Here is a 23,142-nt window from a genome sequence, read left to right on the forward strand (position 1 = left end):
TATGAGCATTTTTTATTATGGTTTTCTTTGTCCTTATTTTACGCATGTGAAAATACTTTATGTTTTTCAATTCAACAAGTACATGCTGCAGTTGCATACATGAGTTCATTAAAGTGGCGACGCGTTATTTCTGTGTTCGAGATGCTATGTAATTATGTTATTATTATTTTTAGTTATTATTATTACTATACTATTAGTTTATTATTAATAGAAACCTATACTGTTATTATTTTATCGCTTAAATCTCTCCGATACTCATAATTGTGGTTATACAAAAGACAAACAATGAATAAAAGCATCACTACATTTTATTTTGATTTATTATTGTCCACGCCACATGCGTTTCTCAGTTGTACCCTTCATTCGTTACTTCTTTTGTTGACGAAAAGGGTCTCTGGTGTCAATCTTGATGAAAATGTCTACGCATAATTTCAAGGTGGAGGATAGCACTAAAAATATGTGCTATTATGCTACTCGCTGTCGAGTTCGACACGCTTCGTTTCTCTCTCTCTCTCCTCCCGTCACGTAGCTGCGGCCTGTGCGAACTTAGCGTCGCGATGCTGTCCAACTTTCCGATTGGACACCTGCGAAGGGACCAAACGAAGAGAGGGCAATTCGTTCGCTTTTCGCAAGGCGTCCACCAAACTTTTGTCTCGAGCGAGTCTCCGCCGCGTTCAATCGTATCTTGAGCCATTGCGGCCACTCAAGTAGTTGGTGCCAACTTTTGCTCGCTTTTGCTCACGATGTCTTCCAGGTACCCTACCAACTCCGTGCCCGCGGCTGCATAGGGTGATATCTGCCATTCGGAGGCTCCACTTGTGCCACCTACGGTTTGTGACTGTGGTGGAGCGAGAGCTCCCGTTTCCGAGACGTCCAAGTACTGACGCGTGCGTGCACGGGGGATACCTTCTACGAGCAGGACCTTACGATGCAAGAGCTCTCACTGCCCTATTCGGAAATGCATTCGATTAATTTTTAATATTTTTGTCCTACCTGCGACTTTTTTACGACTTTATTAGCAGTACTTTATGTATATTTCTCGACACTCCGTGTGCGAGGATTCAATTGACGCACGCTGGGAAAAGCAAGCGTGCCTTCAATCTCTTCGTTCGGACGCAAACCTCCGCACGAGTATTAAATCACTTTCTTGCACTAGTATCGAAATGTACTTTTCGCACACGCGCATGAGAATTGGGTATGTTTCTTTTTTTTCAAATTCAAATCATCTTGTCGATTATTATTGAATAAATAATTCCATTTTATTTACACTTTTTCAATGTGTTCAAATTAAACATACAATAAAATACATTACGTTATACAATAAAAATTCATTGATAATGAACATCAACTCTCGTGCTTAACCTTAATTATCATTTATTTGTGTAAATGCAATCGCAACCCCCCTCGTAGTTGGCTTAATTGACGAGTCAATCTATCAACGCAGAGTTATACTTTGGTTTTTTGCCATATCGCTCGGTGACCTATCTCATTGGTATTTCTCAAGACTTAAATTTATCCAGTTATGTTGAAACTTATATCATAGAGATTTATTGTACAGAATAACATTCAATTAGCAATTTTTATAGATACGAGAATTTCTTTGTTAGATCTAATTACTTCAATTGATCAATTAGCATTCAGAGCTAGGATGGAATTGAATTCGTTGGAAAAGAATTGAACGCACTGTTCATTCATACTCCGAACGTTGCTCAGATGAATTAACAATTACAATTATGATTGCAATATACATTTTTAAATAAAAAGAAAAATCACTTTACGCATAGTATTCATTTCAACAAATGATTATAATTTTCATATCCCCCATGAGATTATTTCATAAATTCTTTCATGAAAATATATAATATCGTTATACAGAAATCAATGATTTCATATAATAAATCTATGAAAATATCACGCGATAAAACAAGCTTAAATAGTAGCTCATCGTCAAATCGTAGATTACCGACAAGAGGTGTCGCAACGTCGATGCGCCGACTGTGAACACGCCGCGCGGAAAGTTTACAATTAGTCGGCTGGATAGAGTCAAGAAGATGGGATCACCGAGCGGTATCATGCTGAGGCGACTTACACGAGGAGCTGAAGCGACTTTTACACGGTACTTCGCAACCAAGGCTGCTACTGAACCTAGAAAGACATGTTTATATGATATGCATGTTAATCATCATGGTAATTATAAGCTTTTTATTGTTTTATCTGTATTTTATAATAGCAAAAAAATATTCTCACCATTATATTATTATTTATTATTTGAGAACAATTTTTCAAGTAAAAATATGATTCGAAATTATTTCTAAATAATAAAATCTAATATAATTATGAAACTGTGTTTTGTATCTGTAGCAGCTAGAAACTGGAATATATCACAAGCGTCCAGCTCAAATTGAACTGAAAACATGTGATAACTGGTAGTAGATCAGTAAAAAAACTGAATGACAAAATAGTGGTGTACGTAGTACACTTTAATTTATTATTATTATTACTCATTACTAATAACTTTAATTCGTGCATTTGTTAAAGATTAAATTTCCAATAGATTGTGCGCTTAAGAAGTTTTGCATGTAATACTTGTCAATCAGAGTAAATGGAATATGTTTGATAGAAAATCAATAAATTATCAATAATAAAATGAACATTGACAAATAATTTTTCTAAATAAAATGCAGGAAAAATCGTCGATTTTGCCGGATGGCTTTTACCAGTGCAATACCGTGACGCTATCGCGGCATCTCACCAACACACACGCACCCACGCTTCGCTCTTCGATGTCGGCCACATGTTACAAACGCATGTTACCGGCCGCGATGCAACTGAATTTCTAGAATCGCTCACCACTGTTGATCTGCAAACTCTTGGCCAAGGATGCGCTAGTTTGACTGTGTTTACAAATCAGAATGGTGGTATTCTCGATGATCTCATTATCACGAAAGATCGTACTGATAAGTTTTTCGTTGTGTCCAATGCCGGAAGAAGGAATGAGGATATAAAGCTTATGCTCGATCGACAGGTGAGAGATTGGAGTATCACTCAATCCAATACTTTTTAATTGTTATTGTTTGATTGCGAAAATTAACTTGATCGGTCCCTTTTTTTCTTTTCGTTCGTAAGTACTAAAATTTATTATCTGATATGCTATGTTAATTAAAGTTATCATGTTATACCAGAATGAGATGAAAGCTCAAGGCAAAGAAGTAAATATCCAGTTCTTAGATCCTTTAGAGCAAGGTTTGATTGCGCTGCAAGGACCAAGTGCAGCGACCGCACTTCAATCATTGATTAACATAGATCTAACAAAGTTAAAATTTATGACGAGTGTTGAGACTGTTTTGGACCAGAAACTAGTGAGGATATCCCGATGTGGATACACTGGTGAGGACGGTTTTGAGATTTCAATACCAGGTAAAGATGCTAAAAATATCGCTGAATTAATACTCAGTAAACCCGATGTCAAGCTCGCTGGGCTTGGAGCGAGAGACAGCTTACGGTAATGATCTTATTGATAAATTTGTAAAGTTTGTAGTTTTATAAATATATGAAAATATGATATTGCAATTTTTGTAGGTTGGAAGCTGGATTATGTTTGTATGGCCATGACATCAATGAGGAAACAACGCCAGTTGAAGCAACGTTATTATGGTTAGTTGGTAAGTAAAAAAAGTCGTTTTTAGAGTTTAATAGTGAAAATAATACATGTATCTGAATAAAATGTTGTGTTAGCAAAACGGCGAAGAGCTGAAGCCAACTTCCCAGGTGCCGAGGTTATTCTGAACCAAATAAAAAACGGCGTGAAGAGGAAGCGCGTAGGTTTGACACTTGGTCAAGGACCACCAGCTCGTGAAAACGCTGCAATTCTAACAGCGGAAGGTGAACGAGTTGGTAAAGTTACCTCCGGAGCGCCAAGTCCTAGTCTTGGTAAACCAATCGCTATGGGATATGTTCCAACCGAGTTAGCCAAAACTGGTACCAACGTTTTGGTTGAGATTCGAAACAAGACTTATAAGGCTGTTGTTACGAAAATGCCTTTCATAAAATCAAATTATTATACTGTAAAGTAAAAATGCGAATTCGGTTGCATTTATGCGAGTGTAGTTCAAGAAATATTTTTCAAATTATATACTAAATTATATTTGAATGAAATACTTTTTCATATCTTCTGCCAAAAGAATCTCAAGTATCTATTGCTATGTCGTGGAGCAGAACGATATTTGTCTGTACATAAGAGTTAAATATAATTGTTATAATTAAAATTTTATATCTAACAGAATAGTTTTTATTGAATTAAATAATTGTGCCAATTTTACATAGTAAATTATAAAATAATAATAACATTTATGGAATAGTCGAATTTCTTCATGTTCTTAACATTTTAATGTAAAATTGTTTAGAATGTAAAACTTTATTTTGATATTAAAATATACACAAATAGTTACAGCTGATAAAAAAAAGCAATTTACACCCACACACACACACACACACACACACGCGCGCGCGCGCGCACACGCACACAAGAGCAAAAGAGACTTTCTTTATCACTATTGGGTACGTCTATCAGATAGTTTTTACATTTACAACTAGATGGCGTGTACTGAGTTTACCGATAGAACATATATCAGCACATATATTTCCAGTCACTCCTTGAAATTATAGCAGTAGACATTTGTTTAGCTTCCAAACGAAACAATGGCGGAAGCTATGCAAGAATTAGTTTACTTCGATTTGCGAACGGTTCATGATCATTTCGATCGTGCACTTCTTCAAGAAGATGATATTGATATGAAATATTACCTTGAAGCTTATAACGAACTTTATAAGTAAGTGTCTAACATAACCTTTTCTTCATTGTTTTATTTTTAATATCAACACGGTCACTTTTATTGTTATTTCTTTGTTAGATTTTTCCAGCTGATGGGGAGCGTGTTTAGTTTTGTTTCTTCGGATCTCAAACAAAAAATCGAACATCTACAGTCGTTAATCGAGAAAGATCAGGATAATTACGTGTCTGTCAAACGAATGATCGAGCACGAGAAAGAAAATAAACTATTGCAGAAAAGTGATTTTATTAATGGTGCTAGAACTCTTTTACGACTGCATAGAGGATTAGGTGAGTGTTAATAATCTTTATATTGATTGTCGTGTTCTGCAAAAAAAGTGTACAACAATAAAATTGATTTCGTTACAGACTTCATATCGGAATTTTTACGTCAATTAGGCGAGTTGTCAGACAGCGATAGCACGTCGACGGTTTGCCAAGAAGCGTATAATAAAACGTTAGCCAAACATCATCCGTGGCTTATACGAAAAACAGCTGTTGTTGCTATGTACACAATGCCTAATCGGGGAACATTATTCAAAAAGGTAATTTCCTCTCTATTAAATTTTAACAGCAACGTAAATGCCTTTATTAAATAAGTAGTGAATAATAAACGACGTTCGATCTTATCATTTCAGGTGTGTGGAGAAAACGTTCAAAGAAACATCGATATATTGCCCAAAATGTTAGACGTGACTTCCGACGTCATCTCTAGGACACACACAGTTTATGAGATACACGAATTACATTCGTTGTCGTAAGTTAGATATCCCATTTTAGTTTAATAATGGAGCCTGAAAAGAGATATATATGTTTTAAAGTATTACGACTTTTCATGTACCTAAAAACAATTTAGGATCATTCCATGCATAGTTTTGTTCTTAACATATATTTAAAATATTCTTTGTACACTTATTGTCTGGTATGATTGTTCAAGTGAAAATATTTGTATTAATTAATGTATTGATAAGATGTGCAATTTTCTTATTCTGTGAATTTTAGTGTGTGAAAATATCGAATATAAATTTTTTCATATATGATACAGTTTATAAATATTGTATTGCGCGAACATATAGAAATCACGATATATATTTTTTGTTCGTATATGTGATTATTGTTGGCATTTAAGCGTGATGCATTTGTTGTACCAATATTACATAAGGGTTGTAAAAATGTATACTGCTGTAAGTTTAAATTTTTTAACATTATTTATTGTATAAAATAATTGATTATTCGCGATATAATTCGAGATCACACTTTTTATTATTATATACAAAAATTAACCCTACCTATACAAAATTGAAAAATGAATATGACAAATGAAACAAAACTATACTAATTTTTTCACTGAGTAAAGAAACAATTTTTGAAATATAAGTTGTAAAGTGACTCAGTCTTTTTTTTACAAATTACGAATATGACATCAGTGTTTGATGTATTTCATTTTTTACGATTTTTGTTTTATCAACCGATTGATCATATATTTTGAAATTATTATTATAGTACTTACATTATTTATAATAATATAATTGGTAGATAAACTCAAAATGTTTTGTTTTTCACGAGCAATTTAAGCGTGATGGAAGATAATATAAAATTGTTCAACTTGAAAAGCAATATAGTCTAATTTAAGATACAGTTTCGAAGTAGCTATCGTCCATCAATATTCCTGAAAAATAATGATTAAATTATTTATCAATTAAACATTATTTTGAAACAATCAACTAATAAGCAAAAAACTAACCTGCGATACTTGCTGTCAAAAAGGTAACCATACTTCCAGCGATGAAAGACCTCATAGCAATGTTAGTAATTTGCTCTCTTTTCTCTGGCGCCATAGTACTAAGACCGCCGATCATAATGCCAATTGACCCAGGATTTGAAAATCCACAAATAGCATAAGTTGCTATTGCTTCACTTCTTGCCGACAATCTCTGTTCTTCTTTGAATTGGCCAAGTTTTTGGTAAGCGACAAATTCATTTACTACGGTTTTCAAACCAATAAGTTGACCTACGTCTTCACATTCTGTCCATGGCACACCGATCAACCAGCTCAGTGGCATGAATGCTTTCGAGAGCAACCACTGTTTTACATATTCAAAGATATTCAAATTTTACATTTACATGTTTATAGAGAAAAACTTGAATACTAAGAATAAGTATGTACTGACCTCGAATGTTATGAAATCATATCCAATCAGTTCACCGAGCCAGGAAAGTATGGCATTTATGAAAGCCACAGCGGAAACAAAAGCAATGATGTTAGCAATTATTCCTAAAATAAGTGGGATTCCTGCAAGTGCACCCTTGGTCGCTGCATCAATTACGCTTGTGTCTTGTCTAAAAATGGAAACAGTATTGCTATCTTTGCTAAATATATTTTACAAATTTTATGAAAGAAATGGTACTAACGATTTTTCCAAAACGATATTTTCGAAAGTTGTGACGCTTTTTTCAGTCTCCGGGTAAAAAAGTTTAGAGAAACATAAAGCTGCAGGAGCTGACATTACTGTCGCTGTTATTAGATGTGTAGGATTAGCTCCAAATTTGATATATGCTGCCAATACCGTACCTAACATATACAATATATTTTAATTTTTTGTTTGCAAATTGAATAGCACAAAATATTTTTGTTAAATTACCAGAAACTGTAGCAAACCCTGAACACATTATTGCATGAATTTCCGAGTTAGTTAATTTGTTGAGATAAGGCTTGATCAATAATGGAGATTCAGTCTAAAAGATTTAATTTTTCATTTATGATGCATATGAATCTTCTTAGATAAACATAATAGCAAACGTTTATACCATTCCAAGGAATGTGTTAGCTGCTGAATTGATCGACTCGCAAACAGTAGTACCCATTATCGAGTGTAAAATCCATCCAATATTTCGTATTACCGATTGCATCACTCCCCAATAGTATAATACTTGTATCATAAAACTAAAGAAGAATATAACGGGAAGTGCCTGAGATAATAAGATCGTTAAGTCTATGTAATAGCGTTATTACTACTTTGAATGAAGAAACTTACAGAAAAAGCAAATACTCCGTTATCCACGAGTTCATTAGAGAATACGAACTTAGCACCTGCTTGTGCAAAATTTAGAAAAGTTGCCACTTTATTTGAAAGACATTGAAAAATACTTCGACCAACAGCCCATCTGATAGTAAAGAGTCCAAATGAAAATTGAAGAATTAAACCCCATATTACTGGTCTCCAATTGATCTGTGAAAAGAAGAATGGTGAATTAAAACTAATGTACGAACAAATAATTGACGTGAATATTTCAAAGTAGATTATTTTACAGCGACAATAACAATAGTAATTTGAACTTTGAAACGAATAATTAGCTTACTCTGGTGGGATGTTTCGAAAATACCCATCCAAATGCTAAGATAGCAGCGACACCAGTAAAACTTATCAATCGGTTCCTCGATTGCACGGTATCAAGGATCAAGAAAATCGCAATGCCGACCAATACAGTCAAGCAGAATACTGTCTTTATACTACGGACAAAACATCTGAAGAGTAATTTTCAATTTAGTAGCTAATGATCTCGTTATATTTTATAATCTTATCTATTTTATCTTTTCAAAAACTACGTCTTACCCTCTCTGTTTACAACTTGCAAAGTGACTCTCACAAGGTAAAAAACATGTTATTATCAGCTTGCTCAAACATTTCTTAAAAACCTTTTGATAGAGAATACCAAAATATGAAAATCCTACTATCAAAATTAGCATTCCATAGCCATCACACCATCCGAAATCCTCAGTTTCTGAATAAATAATAGTATTATAACAGAATATCCTTTTTAGATAATAAACCATCTTCTGCTTATTATCAAAATATTCAATCAAAAAGACTAAATACTTACTGTGATTAATCCAGTAAATGCTAGCAAATACAAAATAAGTAATGATTATGAGATTCAAGATTGCTATTCGAACATATCTGAAAAATGTTCCATTTTCATCAATAAAAGCTCGCAAATAATTTACAGATCTCTTATCACTTTCGTTATTCTGAAATGAATGGAAATATTGTTTTATTAAACTTCAAGTTTTCCGTTTGCGATAAAACATATCTATATGTCAAACAACTTTATCGTCAGTTTAATGATGAAGACATAAATGGTTTTTATTTGTTTGTTTCCAATCAAAATAATTTAATAGATAATAGATAAAAAAATTTCATTGAGTTTACCTTAATGAGATATAGTAAATATTTTTCGGACATACCGGTTCTTTCGATGGACGATCTTCAGATTCTACAGATTCATCATCCTAAAATATATTATTTGATGAAATTGAGTAACCAAATAAATGTATGAAAATTATACCGATATTCAAGTAAAAATGTTACATTAATGAATTATTTGTCCCAATTATTTAAAAAATTTCACCATAAATAAATTAATAAAAATGTACTTTTATGTACAAAATAATTAATATATATAAATATGACTATTTTACCTCGAGCTTAATCGAAATGTTAAGGCTATGTCGACTAAGTTTCCTTCCCACCTATAAAATAAAATAGTAACTAACATAAACACGAAATAAACACGCTATTAAAAAATACGAAGAATTTGAATGATTCAAATGTCAGCTATATACGTTACTTTTTAAAATTGATGTATCATCATATAATTACTTTTCAATAAAATTTATGCTAGCGATAAATTACTATTTTTAATAAAAAATATACCATGTAATATTTCATGAGATACGTTAAATATAAAAACACTGATTATTAGGCGTAAAAAACATTTCGAAAACATAAGCTTTACTTTGATGTTACTAAAATCTTTTATGTGTGAACAATAAGTTTTTATCGTACACATAATTTTTTTATCCGCAATAACATGGTGCGAATATCAGCGTAAATCAATTTTTACGCTATGTTACTGTGTACAGTAATCAAAAAAATATTGCAAGATTATCAATTCTGTAAATATCAAAACAAAGTATACATATATTAATATAAATTTTCTTATAACTTTTACTGATCTTTGCTTATGCAAAAAATCATTAACGAAGATAAGTCGTATACTTTCGCAAAGCCAATATAAGGAAAAGAACCTAATAACTTAATGAGAAAACCAACCTCGTTAAATGCCTGATTAGTTATACCTTCAGTCATGACTCTCGACAAACAAATTACACATAAAACTGTTGAAATTCAAAATTTTGTTCTTCGTTTAATGACATCAATTTTTCCCATACAATTTAAACAAGCAATAGTTAACATGTACAAAGTTGAAGTTCTTGCAAGGCTAATCCAAAAAAATACTGAATTATAGTCTATCAACAATGTGGTTCACAACACGTTATTAAAATCGATCTTCTTATAATGCCATCAACACCTTCCACGACGTTACTTGAGTTGGAATGATAAACGGAATATGCCGGCAGTAAGAAAACAAAGAGCATCGTAACTCCGTGCAGATATCTGAGATAACCAAGCACAACTGACTCAGGAGGCTTGTGCGAGTAAATTATCTGTGTCACTCTCCTAAAGCGCACTTTTTTATTATTACTGTCGCGTAAATAAAATGACGCCGTTGCAACTTAAAGTAACAGTAATTTTTTATGATTTTTCTATTTAGCATTGAGTTTCAAATTATTTGTTGTCATTTAGTTCGTAACCAATGTCTTATTTAAGTTTGTATAGTAATCAGATTTTTCATCAATACAAAAATTTCTATTGTATTTATTAAAAACAATTATAATACGTTATAATAAAACCATTTCTTATATTAGATGCAGAAATACTTTGATTTCAAATCATGTTGAAATATTTTTCAAAATAATATATCCTGATTGATTAAATAGGACAGAGTTTTGACTTGTTGAGTCAATCAATCGAGATCATCAATAATAACTTTTAAATTACACTTCGCTGTAGGATTAAAATAACTTAGATGAAACTCTTCAAAATATAACTAACGTAAAATTTTATGAAGTCTAAAAAAGAAAAGAAAGTAATTTTACGAATTTCAAATTTGTTCACAATTTAATCAATTTTAATTTTTTCAATATAATGTATTATGCAGGCGTATTTTTAGAATTGTGTACATAATTCTACGATATACTTCTAAAGTACTTGTGTTTTTATGAAACTACGCACAATATCCTTTTCATCCATTCTCTACATAAAAAATCTTTATGAAAGTTCAACTGTTTTTTGTGAACTAATTATCGCCAGTTAGTTTTATTCAAATATTTTTTAACAACTGATTTCGAAATTCTATTTTGATACATTTTTATCCATTTCGCCTTTATTTGCCGACTAAAACTATCTTTAATGGATCACCATTAAAATTGAAAGCATTTACGCATGTGTTTGAAAAATTGAAACGCACAACACGGAATGGATCAAGAAGTCTAAATGTGTGATTCTATTAGCCTTGTATGATACTACTAAAATTATACATTGGTAGCAATAAGAATTTTTTAATTAACGCTGTAACTGTTTGAGAAATATTTTTGAAGTTGACCTTGCGGTTGACAAAGATATGAACCATGCTATAAATTCATAACTATACTTCATTTTTCAAAGATGTATATATCAATCCTCTCAATCAATGTATTTAGCAATGTATTGATCAACGGAACCATCGAACAAATTTGTAATATATATTTTTACGAATGTCAAAGAGCCCATGAAGTTCAAGATAGTGATAAATATATTAATGTATTCACTCAATTACAAAAATGATTTTATTTTACAATATGATAAATCAGTTACAAGTCAAGATGATCAGAAAAAGATAAACTTTAGATTTATATGTAAACGATGCATTTTTTCTTAATGTCATCTTTAATGTTTTAAACTGACGTATTGAAATAATGGACCATGGGATTCAAAAGTCTCTTCATCAGTTAATATTCCTAGAACAAAGTAATGAACGATAAATAAATTTCAAATTTTATACATAAGTCATGATTACAAAACCATTATAAATGTATATTTATACATAGGCTAAGGATTTCTATTATATTTCAATCCAATAATACTCAAACTTAAGTGAACGGTAAAAAGTACTTATAGGAATAACAGTACCAACTAAAATTTAATAAACATTATACTTGTGAAACAAGAGCATAAGTAAATTGTTTTAATTCAAGATAAGCGTTGCTACTAATTGAACAGTTCAGTAACACATTTTCTTGAATGTATCTTAACTGGAATATATCTTCGACTGATGAATCTAAATTCGATTTAACAACGCACAGATTAATTGGAGTGTATAAAGATCAATTTAATATCATTCTTATACATTAATATCTATTCAGAATATCAACTACAATAACACTTTTTAAAATAAAAAAATGATAAAAGGGTATTATTTCTTAGAATTACTTATTTCGACCTTACCGGCTATACTAGCAGTGAGGAAACAAACTGCACATCCGCCAATAAAAGCTCGGAATACAGAACCCAAGATATCTTTTCTTTTGTTTGGCGCCATAGTAGACAAACTGCTAATCATGATTCCGAGCGAAGATGGGTTTGCAAATCCACATATTGCATAGGTCGCAATTGCTTCGGCTTTGGTCCTCAATCTACCTTCACTTTTAAATTGGCCAAGTTTTTGATAAGCAACAAATTCATTTACAATGGTTTTTAGTCCAATTAGAGTTCCAACAGCTTCGCATTCTTCCCACGGTACACCCATGACGTAACTCAATGGAATAAATGTTTTTGCCAATATTAACTGAAAAGAATATAATGAACAGATTTTTACATTTTATTGGATAATAGATTACGTTTTTCAAATTAAAATCTTGAAAAAATTGGTAAGGATTGACAGATTTTCATTTTCAATAATAAGTCACAGCGTAACTGAGTTACGTTACATTTTATTGTAATTTACCTCGAAAGTTAATTCAGGATATCCGACAAGTGTACCCAACCAAGCGAGAACAGAATTTAAAAATGCTACAGCGGAGACAAATACTACAATGTTAGCAACAATACCTAACACTAACGGAATTGCAGATAATGCTCCTTTCGTGGCAGCATCTAGAAGACTTTTTTCTTCTCTAAAATTGTATGGTTATTATTTGTTGCAATATATTAACATATTTCAATAGTAAATCGCTTTCGTATACCTCTATATGTGCGTGCGCGCGCGCGTGTGCGTTTGTTTTTCGAATAAAAATTTGGATTACTTACGATTTTTTCAAAACTATATTCTTGAAATGAGTAGAGCTTTCTTCTCTTTCTGGATATAACAATTTGGCAAAACATAGTCCCGCTGGAGCTGACATAACGGTGGCAGTTATTAAATGTACTGGCTGAGCACCAAAGGATATATATGCAGCCATTACCGTTCCTATGAAGATACAATTGTGTACAATTGCGAGTGTTATGCTTTCAAAAAGACTATAAAAAATTATTACCAGATGTAGTGGCAAAACAAGAACACATGATTGCGTGCATCTCCGAACCTGTAAGCTTGTTTAAATATGGCTCGATGACAAGGAATGATTCCGGCTGAAAATATAATTATTAATATTAATCTTCTGATCCGGTGAAAATGGCTATTTTATAATATTTTAAATATACCATTCCTAAAAATAAAGTCGTTGCAGCATGTATAGATTCACAAACTGTTGTACCCATGACTGCATGTAAAATCCACCCAACAGTTTTAATAATACGCTGCATAATACCTAAATAGTATAAAATTTTTACGACAAAACTAAAAAAAAATAAAACCGGCAAAACCTGTAAAGTATTATCAAAAAGTACTTCATTATCAAATGTATTACCCGGTGATGTTTTACTTATGATCAGTTTGGCAATAATCGACTAACGGTAAAAGCAAAGTTATCTCTTCTAACCAGATCGTCTGAGAACATGAATATAGCGCCATCTTTTGCAAAATCGAGAAATGTGGCAATTTTTAAAGAAAGACATTGGAAAACAGATCTACCGAAAGGCCATCTAATAGAGAGAAGACCAAAAATAAATTGAATTATAAGACCCCAAGTAATTGTCCTCCAATTAATCTGCAAAGTCAAATGAACATTTATTAAAATGTAAGGACACTCTTTTATAATTATATATATATAATTATCGGTTATGTTCTCATTACCCAAAATTATATAACAATATATGTTCAAAAAATAAAGAAAATGGCTTTTAAAAATTGATTAAAAATTGATAAGCCTATTTTTAATTGATTTTACTAATACTCACTTCAGTAGGATGATTCGAAAATATACAACCAATAGCCAACATCAGAAAAACTCCACAGCAACCTACTAATCTGCTTCTCGAATCACTAGTGTCGATAATTAAAAATATAACAATTGCAAATACAATTGCAGAACAGAGGGCAATTTCTCCTGTAAAACTAAAAATATACCATCAAATTAAAATGCCTTATTAAAATGAAAAAAGAAAATTTTATCTCACGAGTATTTTCTCCATGACCGATGACAATGTAATAATCGATACAATGGTTTCAAAAATAGACTTTTAAGTACCGATCGATACAATATACTACCATAAGTAAAAAAATAAATTAAAACTAATATTCCATATCCATTGCACCATTCGATTTCGTCATTACCTTCTAAAATTTGCAAAAATTACTTCAATTCGTAACCTCTAAATATAACAATACAATATTACTCACTATCGGTTAACCAAAAGATTGTGGCAGATATGAAAAATATCCAAGCTAAAAGATGCAAAACAGCCAAACAGAATAGATAAATTGCAATGTGATGTTGTTTAGTAAAACGCTGTACCATATTTTCTTCATTTATCTCTGTTAAATTATCATTCAGATCTGTTTTCTGAAAAATTTGTATTCATAAATATATTTCATATACAAATTATATCGTCAAATATAAAGAATATCAGGAAATGTATACACTGCAAATATTAAATTAATGTACAAAAATTTGCGCCTGACTTTCGTAATTTAGATTTTTAAAAGCATTTTTAATAAAAATTGAATGTTTATGCTTTATACTTTTTTAATTACACTGAAATCCATATTTACGTATACATTATATTTATAATTTCCATGTTTTAATATTATTTGTCGAATGATAAAAACTATTATTCAAAAGTATAGGGTCTCCGGGACCATAAATTCTCGCTGTCGTCTTGGAAAAGTCGAGAAGAAATTTATGAATGTTTTTCGGAGCTCCATCCGATCTTTTTATGATCAGATTGTTGACCTCCTTACAGTTTTCATAGATTATCACGATAATATTTTTGTGAAATTAACTCATCTTATCTCGAATATAGCTGGATAAGTCTATTTCTATATTATTTTTGTTAAAATCGACATACTAAAGCAAATGTCAGGAGTGCAATTTCTAGTATTATATAATTGTATAATATTATGTATTGGAATCTGAATTATTCATTACTTCGCTGTAAGTAATATTATACCGGTCTTCAGTTATTCTTGTAATTTATATTCCAATGAATGTTAAAATTTTACATGTTTTCTAACTATAACAATAATAAATCAGTAAAACTACTTCGTGATTGATAAAATTAATAGAATATCCATTATTTGCTCACGAAAAAATATATTTTATCTTTGAACCTATTGGCGTTTTATCACTGAGCCTAGTTATGATCAGAGAGTACTTTAAAACAATGTATTACAAACAAATAACTAACTTAAAACAAATAACTAACTTATTTTCTTAAAAGTTTTATAAGAAACTTATAACTATCTTGAAACATTGTACAAGAAATTTTTACTCATACTATAAATAATTGTAATTACTTCATTAAAAAGAAAAAATTTCATTATAATTTCATAAAATATCACATTATTATAATATTTATTTATTTTCGATATAACATTTTTTTTTATTTTACATTTTACGAATTAGAAAAACATTTTTGATAACGTAACAGATAATTTTCTGTAGTACCTTTATTAGTCAGTGTTGTTATAACTATTGTATACTTTAACTCATTGAAACATAATTCATTATAATTCATTATAAGAATAATTTTGAAACGATTTATTCAATACTTAGTTATTTTAATGTAAAGTGTTAATAAATTGTTGTACGCTTCAAACATTGATTTTTATCAGTGATGAACAGTTTTATATATTTATTCGTGATTTTCAATTTTTAAAAAGAACTCACTTTCAATATTGCATTTATGATGAAATACAATTCTAACTATTTAATGTTTTATTAACTTTTAATATTATTATCAAAAACACCACTACTATAAATATTTTACTGAAGAAATTATCTGTAATAATTTGATTAAAACCGCACCTATAGATTAATTTCATAAAATGAATTTCTTTATAGAGTACAATAATCGAATCTATCTTGCAAGACTTTGACTTAAGCACTGATCAGATCCTTTGACTTATTGGTATAAAAGATATCGTTATCAGATATTTTATCTGCAATGATATAAATACTGTAATACATAGAATCAGATGTTTTTAACAGTTTTTAACTTTTATTTAATTAATAATTATTTACCACCAAAAAATATTTACACTTATATAGGTTAATTTGAATGATCAAGATTGATAAGTCCACCGTTCGATACAATTTGGAAATCTATCGCTCGGTATTCGTAAGCGCCGAAAAAATTAGCATTGTTTATTACGTTCACTTTCAATATTTATTGTTTTCTTGGAAATCAGTCCGATCCTGACATGCCCAGAGTATAATGTGACGAAACGCGCATAATTATTTGTCTACCCACACAAATCTGTAAGGGAAATAGTTCACAGATTGCCTTTAAGATAAATGCTTTTGTGCTGACGTAAGCTAGTTTCATTGAGTTCTTAAACTCTTGAAGCTAGTGTTTGCCGTTTATCTCTTTTGAAAATCTACAACTTCAATTGCGCAGAAAAGTAACCTGTCGGAAGCTAAAAGGTTTTTATTACAGCTCGCTATCAGAACATAATTTTAATTTTTATTATATTTAGATCTTTTTTAATAATATTAAGAGTCATTCGTGTTTTTTATTCAAAAGCTATTAATGTTTCACGTATAAACACTACATTTGTTCAAAAATGTTTCCAGCAGTAACAGAATAAAAGATAAAAAATCTTGTCATCTCCTGAAATAGTTTCCTAACCCTTTTAATTTTTTTTAAAATAATGTCTTGATAAATTTTAAATAATATTTGGTATTCCTAAAAATTGACAGAGCTTTATTTTATGAAAATATATTTTAAATACTGTGTTGTTTGTTCTTTCAATAAATGATATAAGTAAAATATTTCTGCTAAATTCCGAATAGAATTTTTATACTAAAAATTTTATCCGAGAGAAAAAAACACGTACAAACTAAAATATAGCGATAGTCTTTCAACTTATATTGCTCTTAGGAAAGTTAAAACTGGCGTCTCATCTGCCAGACACTTCCGTACATCGAGCCCCTCCCCCTTTTAACATCAGGACCCATCGACGTCTAGACGTTCCAAGAGTCCTTGGTCCAGTCGATAAAACATAAGACTAACCACGTGCAGATGCGAAAATTCACGCAGCCCCAGCTTGAGGGCAACGACAGAATGAGAGATTGCGGGAGAATGTAAGAAAGCAAGATGCTGAACACGTAGATCAACACGATTCACTTTCACGCGTACCGATTTTAACATAAAAAAATTCGATTCGAGGAAGGTACTAATTTTGATGATCGCTGATAAAAATATACTGATGCGAAAATGTATTCTAGGTAGGTAAAAACGTAAATGCGGCACGTGGTTCTCGGAGAATCGCATTGTCCTTACTAAACTGCGCATAATGTCGATATTTACCAGGAAAGCGAACTTCAACAACGAAGAAGTATAAGGTATATTAGGAAACAAACTGAATGTGACCTTCTATTTTATTTTGCTGTTTCACGTGTTCACAAATATACGTATACTCTTTTCGGGCTTTATTTTTAATAAGGAATTAGGAATACGGATATTCAAATTAAATTACGTATTTGCATATTATTTGTAATAAAATATCAGTATCACCTTACCATCTATAGACTTATTTCGTCGTCAATTAGTTAATAAAATGATTCTTAAACTATTATTTTTATTTTTGAAAAATAATTACACTATCATAAAATAATTTTAAAAAAGGAAATTTTAATGACATTTACTACATTAAGATTTTTTCATGTAACTAACGGAAATTTTGATTATTACGTTATATCTAAAAGGAACAATTGAAAAATGTAACTATAACTATAAAACATAAAACAATTACATTTCTATGTCATAAGAAATTTAATAGAGCACGAAAATCCAACACGTGGATGGAAAGACCTATAGGTATACAAAGCTATACCTAACCTAAGTTCTTGGCTTCTCATATACTTTTTTGCTTTTGGTCACTAGATTTTCTGATAATTATTATTCACGATATCGCATGGCCATATATAATCCTAGAGACAGATATGAATATTTGCGACGCGGCGTATGCATTTCCTTAAATCATCTATTCATGTTCGTTCTTCGAACACACACACACACACAATGATTTTATAAACGACGGTAACATTAAAATAATAATTACTAGTTTTATCAAAATAAATGTAAATTCTTTATTACATTGTGTAACTAGTTTTACACATCCTTTCAAATCACTAGCTACAACATACTTTTATATTTTGTGATAATTAACTTTAATTTTAAATAATAAAATATAATAAATAAGTGATCAAACCATTAGGTACTAATGTATTTATAGAAATACTTGATAGCATCACATAGAATACCATTTCTATAACATCTCACAAAGTTAGAAGAATTTGTTTATTCGAAAGGAATTAAATTTTATAAAATCATACAATTATATACTAAATCAAATTGATTCGAATATGTAACCAATATCAATGTTTAGAAACAATTGCGTTAAGGATGAACATCTTTCTTTTAACTAATCACTCGGTCGAATACATAACATAAAATACGTAATTAGATAAAATATTATTCGACAACCTTTTAGGCGTAAAATGTTATCGTAAGCGAGTTACAAAGTAATTTTAATTTTACTCAGCATTCCCAACTTCATGTCGCACTTTCAAGAAGACATATACCCTAAAACGAACATTTTAAAAGGCATTCTAAAAACACCTCGAAGAAGAAGAATATATAAGGCAATTTAAGCTTCAATTACACAAGAATCGCGTGCGCGTTGAGAGTCATCGTATATAAAACCACGTGAGTCGAGACAGCGCGCGAAACCATGCTGCGACATAGCGGTGGGCTTCGATAAACGTGAGAAAAGTCGAACGCGAAGAAGGAAATTATACGGGAAAGAATTGGATGCGAAATCTGACATTTTTGTTTATGTCTAGACGTCATTTCGGCGAAATTAGAAAGAAAAATATATTAGAGGCCGGACGTTATTGCGAAAAGAGTATGCGATTTTGTTTTTCAATGTGACTTTGATTTTATCTCAAATTAGTTGAAATTGTTTATCACAGGTGGTGACTCGAAACATCGCATCGTATTTGAAAGAAATGAATCTATGGGTCAAAAAATTAATTTTCAACGATTAATTTATATTTTATATAAGTGTTTTGGTTTTTCATTTTTATGTAATATCTACTATGTCAAGAATAGCTGTTTCATTCAATCAAAAACATGTAAAATATTTTCTGAAAATTCAGAAGAATTATCATTTAACCAATTAATTAATTAAAATATGTTTTCCAAGACAAACAGTAGTGGGTATACATAAGAATCTCAAATAACCGGAGCTATGACAACTTTTTAACGCTTCAGACTGATCGAAAGCCGCCGGCTAACCGCGAAAAGGGAAAAAAAGCTGGTGTGGTGGTCGTTCGCGAGATCGAGGTGCTCCACGGGGGGATCTAAAGCCTGTGCGAGAAGAACTTAACTCACTTCTCCTTCTTTCCATCACCGTGAGCCGTGCAGCAACAGCAGCATGCGATACACCTTTAGTAGAGAGAGAGAGAGAGAGAGAGAGAGAGAGAGGGAGAGAGAGAGAGAGAGAGAGGCGTGCGCGCATGACGTATTTAGTCTGGCAGAGGCGAGATTTTGCGGTTCGATATATTTATAAACGCGGCAGCTGTCTCTTTTTCGTCCAAAGGAACGGAGAAAGAGCATACATATATGCGTCAGTTCGTCGCGACGCGGTTTTGCGGGCCACAAGGGGGAGAAAGAGAGACACACCGAGAGAGAAGAAGCTTTATAACCCCGTTTAAAATCCTCGCTACCTCGTAATTCTGGTTTACGATCGGCGACCTAAAACGTCGACAAGCACGATGTATCGAATAATATTTATCGGCTAAAAAGAGGGCGACGACGATGCCTCCAAGAGCTACGTTTATCGACCGATTGTTTAATTAAGACTCTGATTGCTCCGGCTGCTGCTCCCTCATTCGGTAGGGCTACGTCGTTTTGATGCACATTCAGAGGCAGACAAAAATAACGACTTGATTCCTTACAGAGTTTATCAAATGTAAACAATGATTTCAAATACAAAAATGGTATATAAGACGAACGAGAATAGAAATAAGCTTTTCATATATACACATCTTTGTATTAAAAATTATCGTGTGAATTAATTATTTTAAATGAAAATATAGCTCTAGATAAAAATATCTTTCGAGTTATTTGTATGTAGCATGTCGATGTAAATTAAATATTTTTAATGTACATTAGTCTCGGTGCCCTTACCTATTAACACATTTCTTATAATTTCTTCAATTTTACAATGAACTGTTATAATTAACTTTGAGGTAAGGTAAAAAAACACTGACTGTCTGGAAATATTCGCGTAATCTTGTGAATTATGATCAAATTTAACAACAAACTAAAAAGATCATCATTTATTTTAATGGTAATTACACGCGGCAGAACTCTTCTTGCTTCTTAATTTCCAGCTTTCAAACACAAGAACAAGATTCCAATTATGTCAGACAGTATATTCGATTCAATTTGATCAAACTTAATCGATTTATACGATTGTCATCTTGAAGTAGCTTGATATAATTCTTTAATGCTCCCACATAACTTATCTTAAAACATAAATAACTTTAAATAATTTCAAAGATGAAAAATAGCTGAAAAAACGTATTTATCCCGCCATATAATTACGTGGTACCTACACTTTTATTATTTTTTTATTATTGAAAGCATTCTATTGTAATATAACAATTTTGTTATTTGAGAAAATGCTTTTAACCGATTTTATTTATTTTTAATGATTATTTTTTTAAAACTTTAAAAAAATGAGTTTGTTGACTAAATATTTAACACAAGTTCAAATGTAGATTATAAAAAATAAAATGAGCTTTCATGAAAATTTGTTTATTCGTTCTGTGCTCTAAAATAGTGGACAGCATCTTCTTTTTGTTATTTTATGAGGTGTTATATAAACAAAAACTTTGTGATTTGATATTAAAGTTTCAGAGCTTAAAACAACGAAAATTACAATTTTGTGAATAAACAAAGGTTCGTAGTGTTTAATGATGGATACTTACTTGTTCTCCTTACTTAATTACAAAATTATATTTTAAAAAATGCTAGAAATTATTTTTAACATTACTCAAATACATAACGACTTTTTAAAGTAATTTAGTTTCTGGAACGTAAAAAATAAATAAGTATCAATTCATTTCCAATACAAAAATGTTTTAATGAATCAGAGTTCCTGTGTCATTACTGTCATTTATTAACTTTCATACTATACAACACTGGAGAAACATTTATTACTCCATGTATGCATGTAACATATAGGTACCAGCCTTGTCGCTGGTAACCCGGAAAAAGGCATCGATGAGCGCAATATATAGAATAGAATCGCGCGTCTGGGCTAGGTCAGCGTCACTTTACTGGACTCTCGCCAGGCGCTCGACCGAATTTCTCCCCACTTTCTCAGGGGGCAACTCGACTCGCGGAAGTTGGCGTGCACGACGGAAACGTTAAACCTTGACGGCTAGTGGTGGAGGCGGCACGGCAAGGCAGCTGCAGTGAAAAATTAAGAAAGCCCTCAAAGCTTCATTTATCTCGTTTCTCTATCTCTTCTCGCCCATCACTAACATCTTCGCAGATATACAGCAAGCCAGCAACTATTCTTGTATTGTTCTTATATCTTTGCGCTTTTTCGTCATCTGCCGCGCTCTTCCTCTTCGTGTCCATTTTTAACGGCTTATCTGCGCCACGGCGAGCCACACGACGAGCCTGGTATCTTTTTATGCCTTTAGCATACTTTTTCATCAATGGCTTGTTAATTTTCAAATCAAATTCATATACGTCTTTTCAAACAACGATTTCAAACGAGTTTGCTCTGTTGCAGCTGATTAAGATCAATCATCATTGACTATGTCAATAAAAAATGAATTGGTTAGCTTTTACTTTTAAGTCGATACTAATTTCGATATTAATTAAAAACCATCATGTCATTGTGACACCTAATAAATTTAACCTCGCCTATCAAAATAGTATGAAAATAATTTTAGAAATGACGCTTACGTAATAATGAAAATGATAACGTACGTGGTAACTGGGAGTGATTGAAGGCTCAAGGAAAACTCATTCGCCTTAACGAGTTGGTCAGTATCAGCAATGCACTTTTTAACTTGTGCAGTGAGACGCACACGAGAAGCCAAAAATTCTTCTGGTAGGCAAAGCACACTGGGCAACACGCACAATCTCAGCACGAGCCTGTCTGCGGCGTATCATCATCATCAGTAGCAACGGCAGTAGTAGCAGCTCAGCATCATCAGCATCAGAGTATAGCGTTCACTTCATCTCCATTTTCTCCAGCCGTTATCTCGCTCTCTTTTTACGTCTCAGCTCCTCCTCCTTTCTCATCCGGAATTACGCGCGCGCACGCCAGCAGAAATGTCCATCGCACGCGATACCCGGAAAGGTGTCTCTTATTTTTTAATTCTTTTCCACGGCCAGTAGCCAACGGAGAGAGGCCCGCCCTCTTTTATATGCAACGCGCCTTCGCTCTTTCTTTCCTTCTCTCGAGATTTATTTTGCTCTTACTTTGTGTTTTTATGTGCGTACGCGCCTGCAGCAGAGCTGCTAAGTCCCTCGCCCCCTCTCTCCTCACTCTCTTTCTCTCGATCAGCCAGCGATTAATTAGCCCTTGGGCCATCTCTGCACACGCTTCTCCTTTCTTTCTTTTTTTTTCGTATTTTGACAGACGCACCATTTGCGTAAGATGCAGCACAGTAGCCTCGAGCTCCATCGGCGAGATGCTGTCTGAGATACGAGGCGACCACGTCATTTGAGGTAGACCGTCACGCGAGCCTCGTTTTTTACGATCAACAACAGCGTCCAGCCGGGAGCATACTGGTTTTT

At 32.0% G+C, this 23,142-nt stretch overlaps 4 protein-coding genes across 5 annotated transcripts; 2 read left to right on the plus strand and 2 right to left on the minus strand.

The window, feature by feature from the left end:
* The first annotated feature begins 2,052 nt into the window (after positions 1-2,052).
* On the plus strand, positions 2,053-4,264 carry LOC131667677 (aminomethyltransferase, mitochondrial). Its single transcript, XM_058941271.1, has 5 exons — positions 2,053-2,187; positions 2,685-3,025; positions 3,183-3,502; positions 3,580-3,662; positions 3,736-4,264. The coding sequence occupies exons 1-5, from the start codon at positions 2,073-2,075 to the stop codon at positions 4,071-4,073; spliced, it is 1,197 nt and encodes a 398-aa protein (XP_058797254.1). The 5' UTR covers positions 2,053-2,072; the 3' UTR covers positions 4,074-4,264.
* A 404-nt stretch (positions 4,265-4,668) lies between these two features.
* LOC131667636 (ceramide-1-phosphate transfer protein) lies at positions 4,669-6,076 on the plus strand. Its single transcript, XM_058941188.1, has 4 exons — positions 4,669-4,829; positions 4,911-5,119; positions 5,198-5,373; positions 5,467-6,076. The coding sequence occupies exons 1-4, from the start codon at positions 4,699-4,701 to the stop codon at positions 5,587-5,589; spliced, it is 639 nt and encodes a 212-aa protein (XP_058797171.1). The 5' UTR covers positions 4,669-4,698; the 3' UTR covers positions 5,590-6,076.
* A 183-nt stretch (positions 6,077-6,259) lies between these two features.
* Positions 6,260-10,286, minus strand: LOC131667635 (solute carrier family 28 member 3-like). Of its 2 annotated transcripts, none has more exons than XM_058941186.1 (13): positions 9,943-10,286; positions 9,309-9,359; positions 9,075-9,119; positions 8,711-8,858; positions 8,443-8,611; positions 8,189-8,354; positions 7,864-8,058; positions 7,637-7,798; positions 7,471-7,564; positions 7,241-7,400; positions 7,000-7,168; positions 6,573-6,912; positions 6,260-6,497 (listed from the first exon to the last, which is right to left on the minus strand). In XM_058941186.1, exons 1-13 carry the CDS (start codon positions 9,976-9,978, stop codon positions 6,457-6,459), a joined length of 1,776 nt encoding a protein of 591 aa, XP_058797169.1. In that variant the 5' UTR covers positions 9,979-10,286; the 3' UTR covers positions 6,260-6,456. The 2 variants fall into 2 exon arrangements, with proteins under 2 accessions (XP_058797169.1, XP_058797168.1); XM_058941185.1 differs by having other exon boundaries at positions 8,443-8,603; positions 8,661-8,858.
* A 1,275-nt stretch (positions 10,287-11,561) lies between these two features.
* On the minus strand, positions 11,562-21,969 carry LOC131667697 (solute carrier family 28 member 3-like). Its single transcript, XM_058941314.1, has 11 exons — positions 21,871-21,969; positions 14,489-14,651; positions 14,266-14,425; positions 14,047-14,203; positions 13,662-13,856; positions 13,411-13,572; positions 13,245-13,338; positions 13,018-13,177; positions 12,716-12,884; positions 12,217-12,556; positions 11,562-11,729 (listed from the first exon to the last, which is right to left on the minus strand). Exons 1-11 carry the CDS (start codon positions 21,967-21,969, stop codon positions 11,659-11,661), a joined length of 1,770 nt encoding a protein of 589 aa, XP_058797297.1. The 3' UTR covers positions 11,562-11,658.
* Between the last annotated feature and the right edge of the window lie 1,173 nt (positions 21,970-23,142).

Source organism: Phymastichus coffea, unplaced genomic scaffold (genome assembly GCF_024137745.1).
Source record: "Phymastichus coffea isolate CEN01 unplaced genomic scaffold, Cenicafe_Pcof_1.1 PCOF00069, whole genome shotgun sequence".
Classification (NCBI taxonomy): domain Eukaryota; kingdom Metazoa; phylum Arthropoda; class Insecta; order Hymenoptera; family Eulophidae; genus Phymastichus; species Phymastichus coffea.

Coding starts and splice junctions, on each gene's coding strand:
- LOC131667636 (XM_058941188.1), top strand. CDS start 4,699: ATGGCGGAAGCTATGCAAGAATTAGTTTACTTCGATTTGCGAACGGTT. Junction 4,830..4,910: donor GCTTATAACGAACTTTATAA/GTAAGTGTCTAA, acceptor TTTCTTTGTTAG/ATTTTTCCAGCTGATGGGGA. Junction 5,120..5,197: donor ACGACTGCATAGAGGATTAG/GTGAGTGTTAAT, acceptor ATTTCGTTACAG/ACTTCATATCGGAATTTTTA.
- LOC131667697 (XM_058941314.1), bottom strand. CDS start 21,969: ATGGACACGAAGAGGAAGAGCGCGGCAGATGACGAAAAAGCGCAAAGA. Junction 12,557..12,715: donor ATCCTGAATTAACTTTCGAG/GTAAATTACAAT, acceptor TATTCTTTTCAG/TTAATATTGGCAAAAACATT. Junction 11,730..12,216: donor CCTCACTGCTAGTATAGCCG/GTAAGGTCGAAA, acceptor ACTTTGTTCTAG/GAATATTAACTGATGAAGAG.
- LOC131667635 (XM_058941185.1), bottom strand. CDS start 9,978: ATGACTGAAGGTATAACTAATCAGGCATTTAACGAG. Junction 7,799..7,863: donor ACGGAGTATTTGCTTTTTCT/GTAAGTTTCTTC, acceptor TTATTATCTCAG/GCACTTCCCGTTATATTCTT. Junction 6,913..6,999: donor ATGATTTCATAACATTCGAG/GTCAGTACATAC, acceptor TATGTAAAACAG/TGGTTGCTCTCGAAAGCATT.
- LOC131667677 (XM_058941271.1), top strand. CDS start 2,073: ATGCTGAGGCGACTTACACGAGGAGCTGAAGCGACTTTTACACGGTAC. Junction 2,188..2,684: donor TATGCATGTTAATCATCATG/GTAATTATAAGC, acceptor AATAAAATGCAG/GAAAAATCGTCGATTTTGCC. Junction 3,503..3,579: donor GGAGCGAGAGACAGCTTACG/GTAATGATCTTA, acceptor CAATTTTTGTAG/GTTGGAAGCTGGATTATGTT.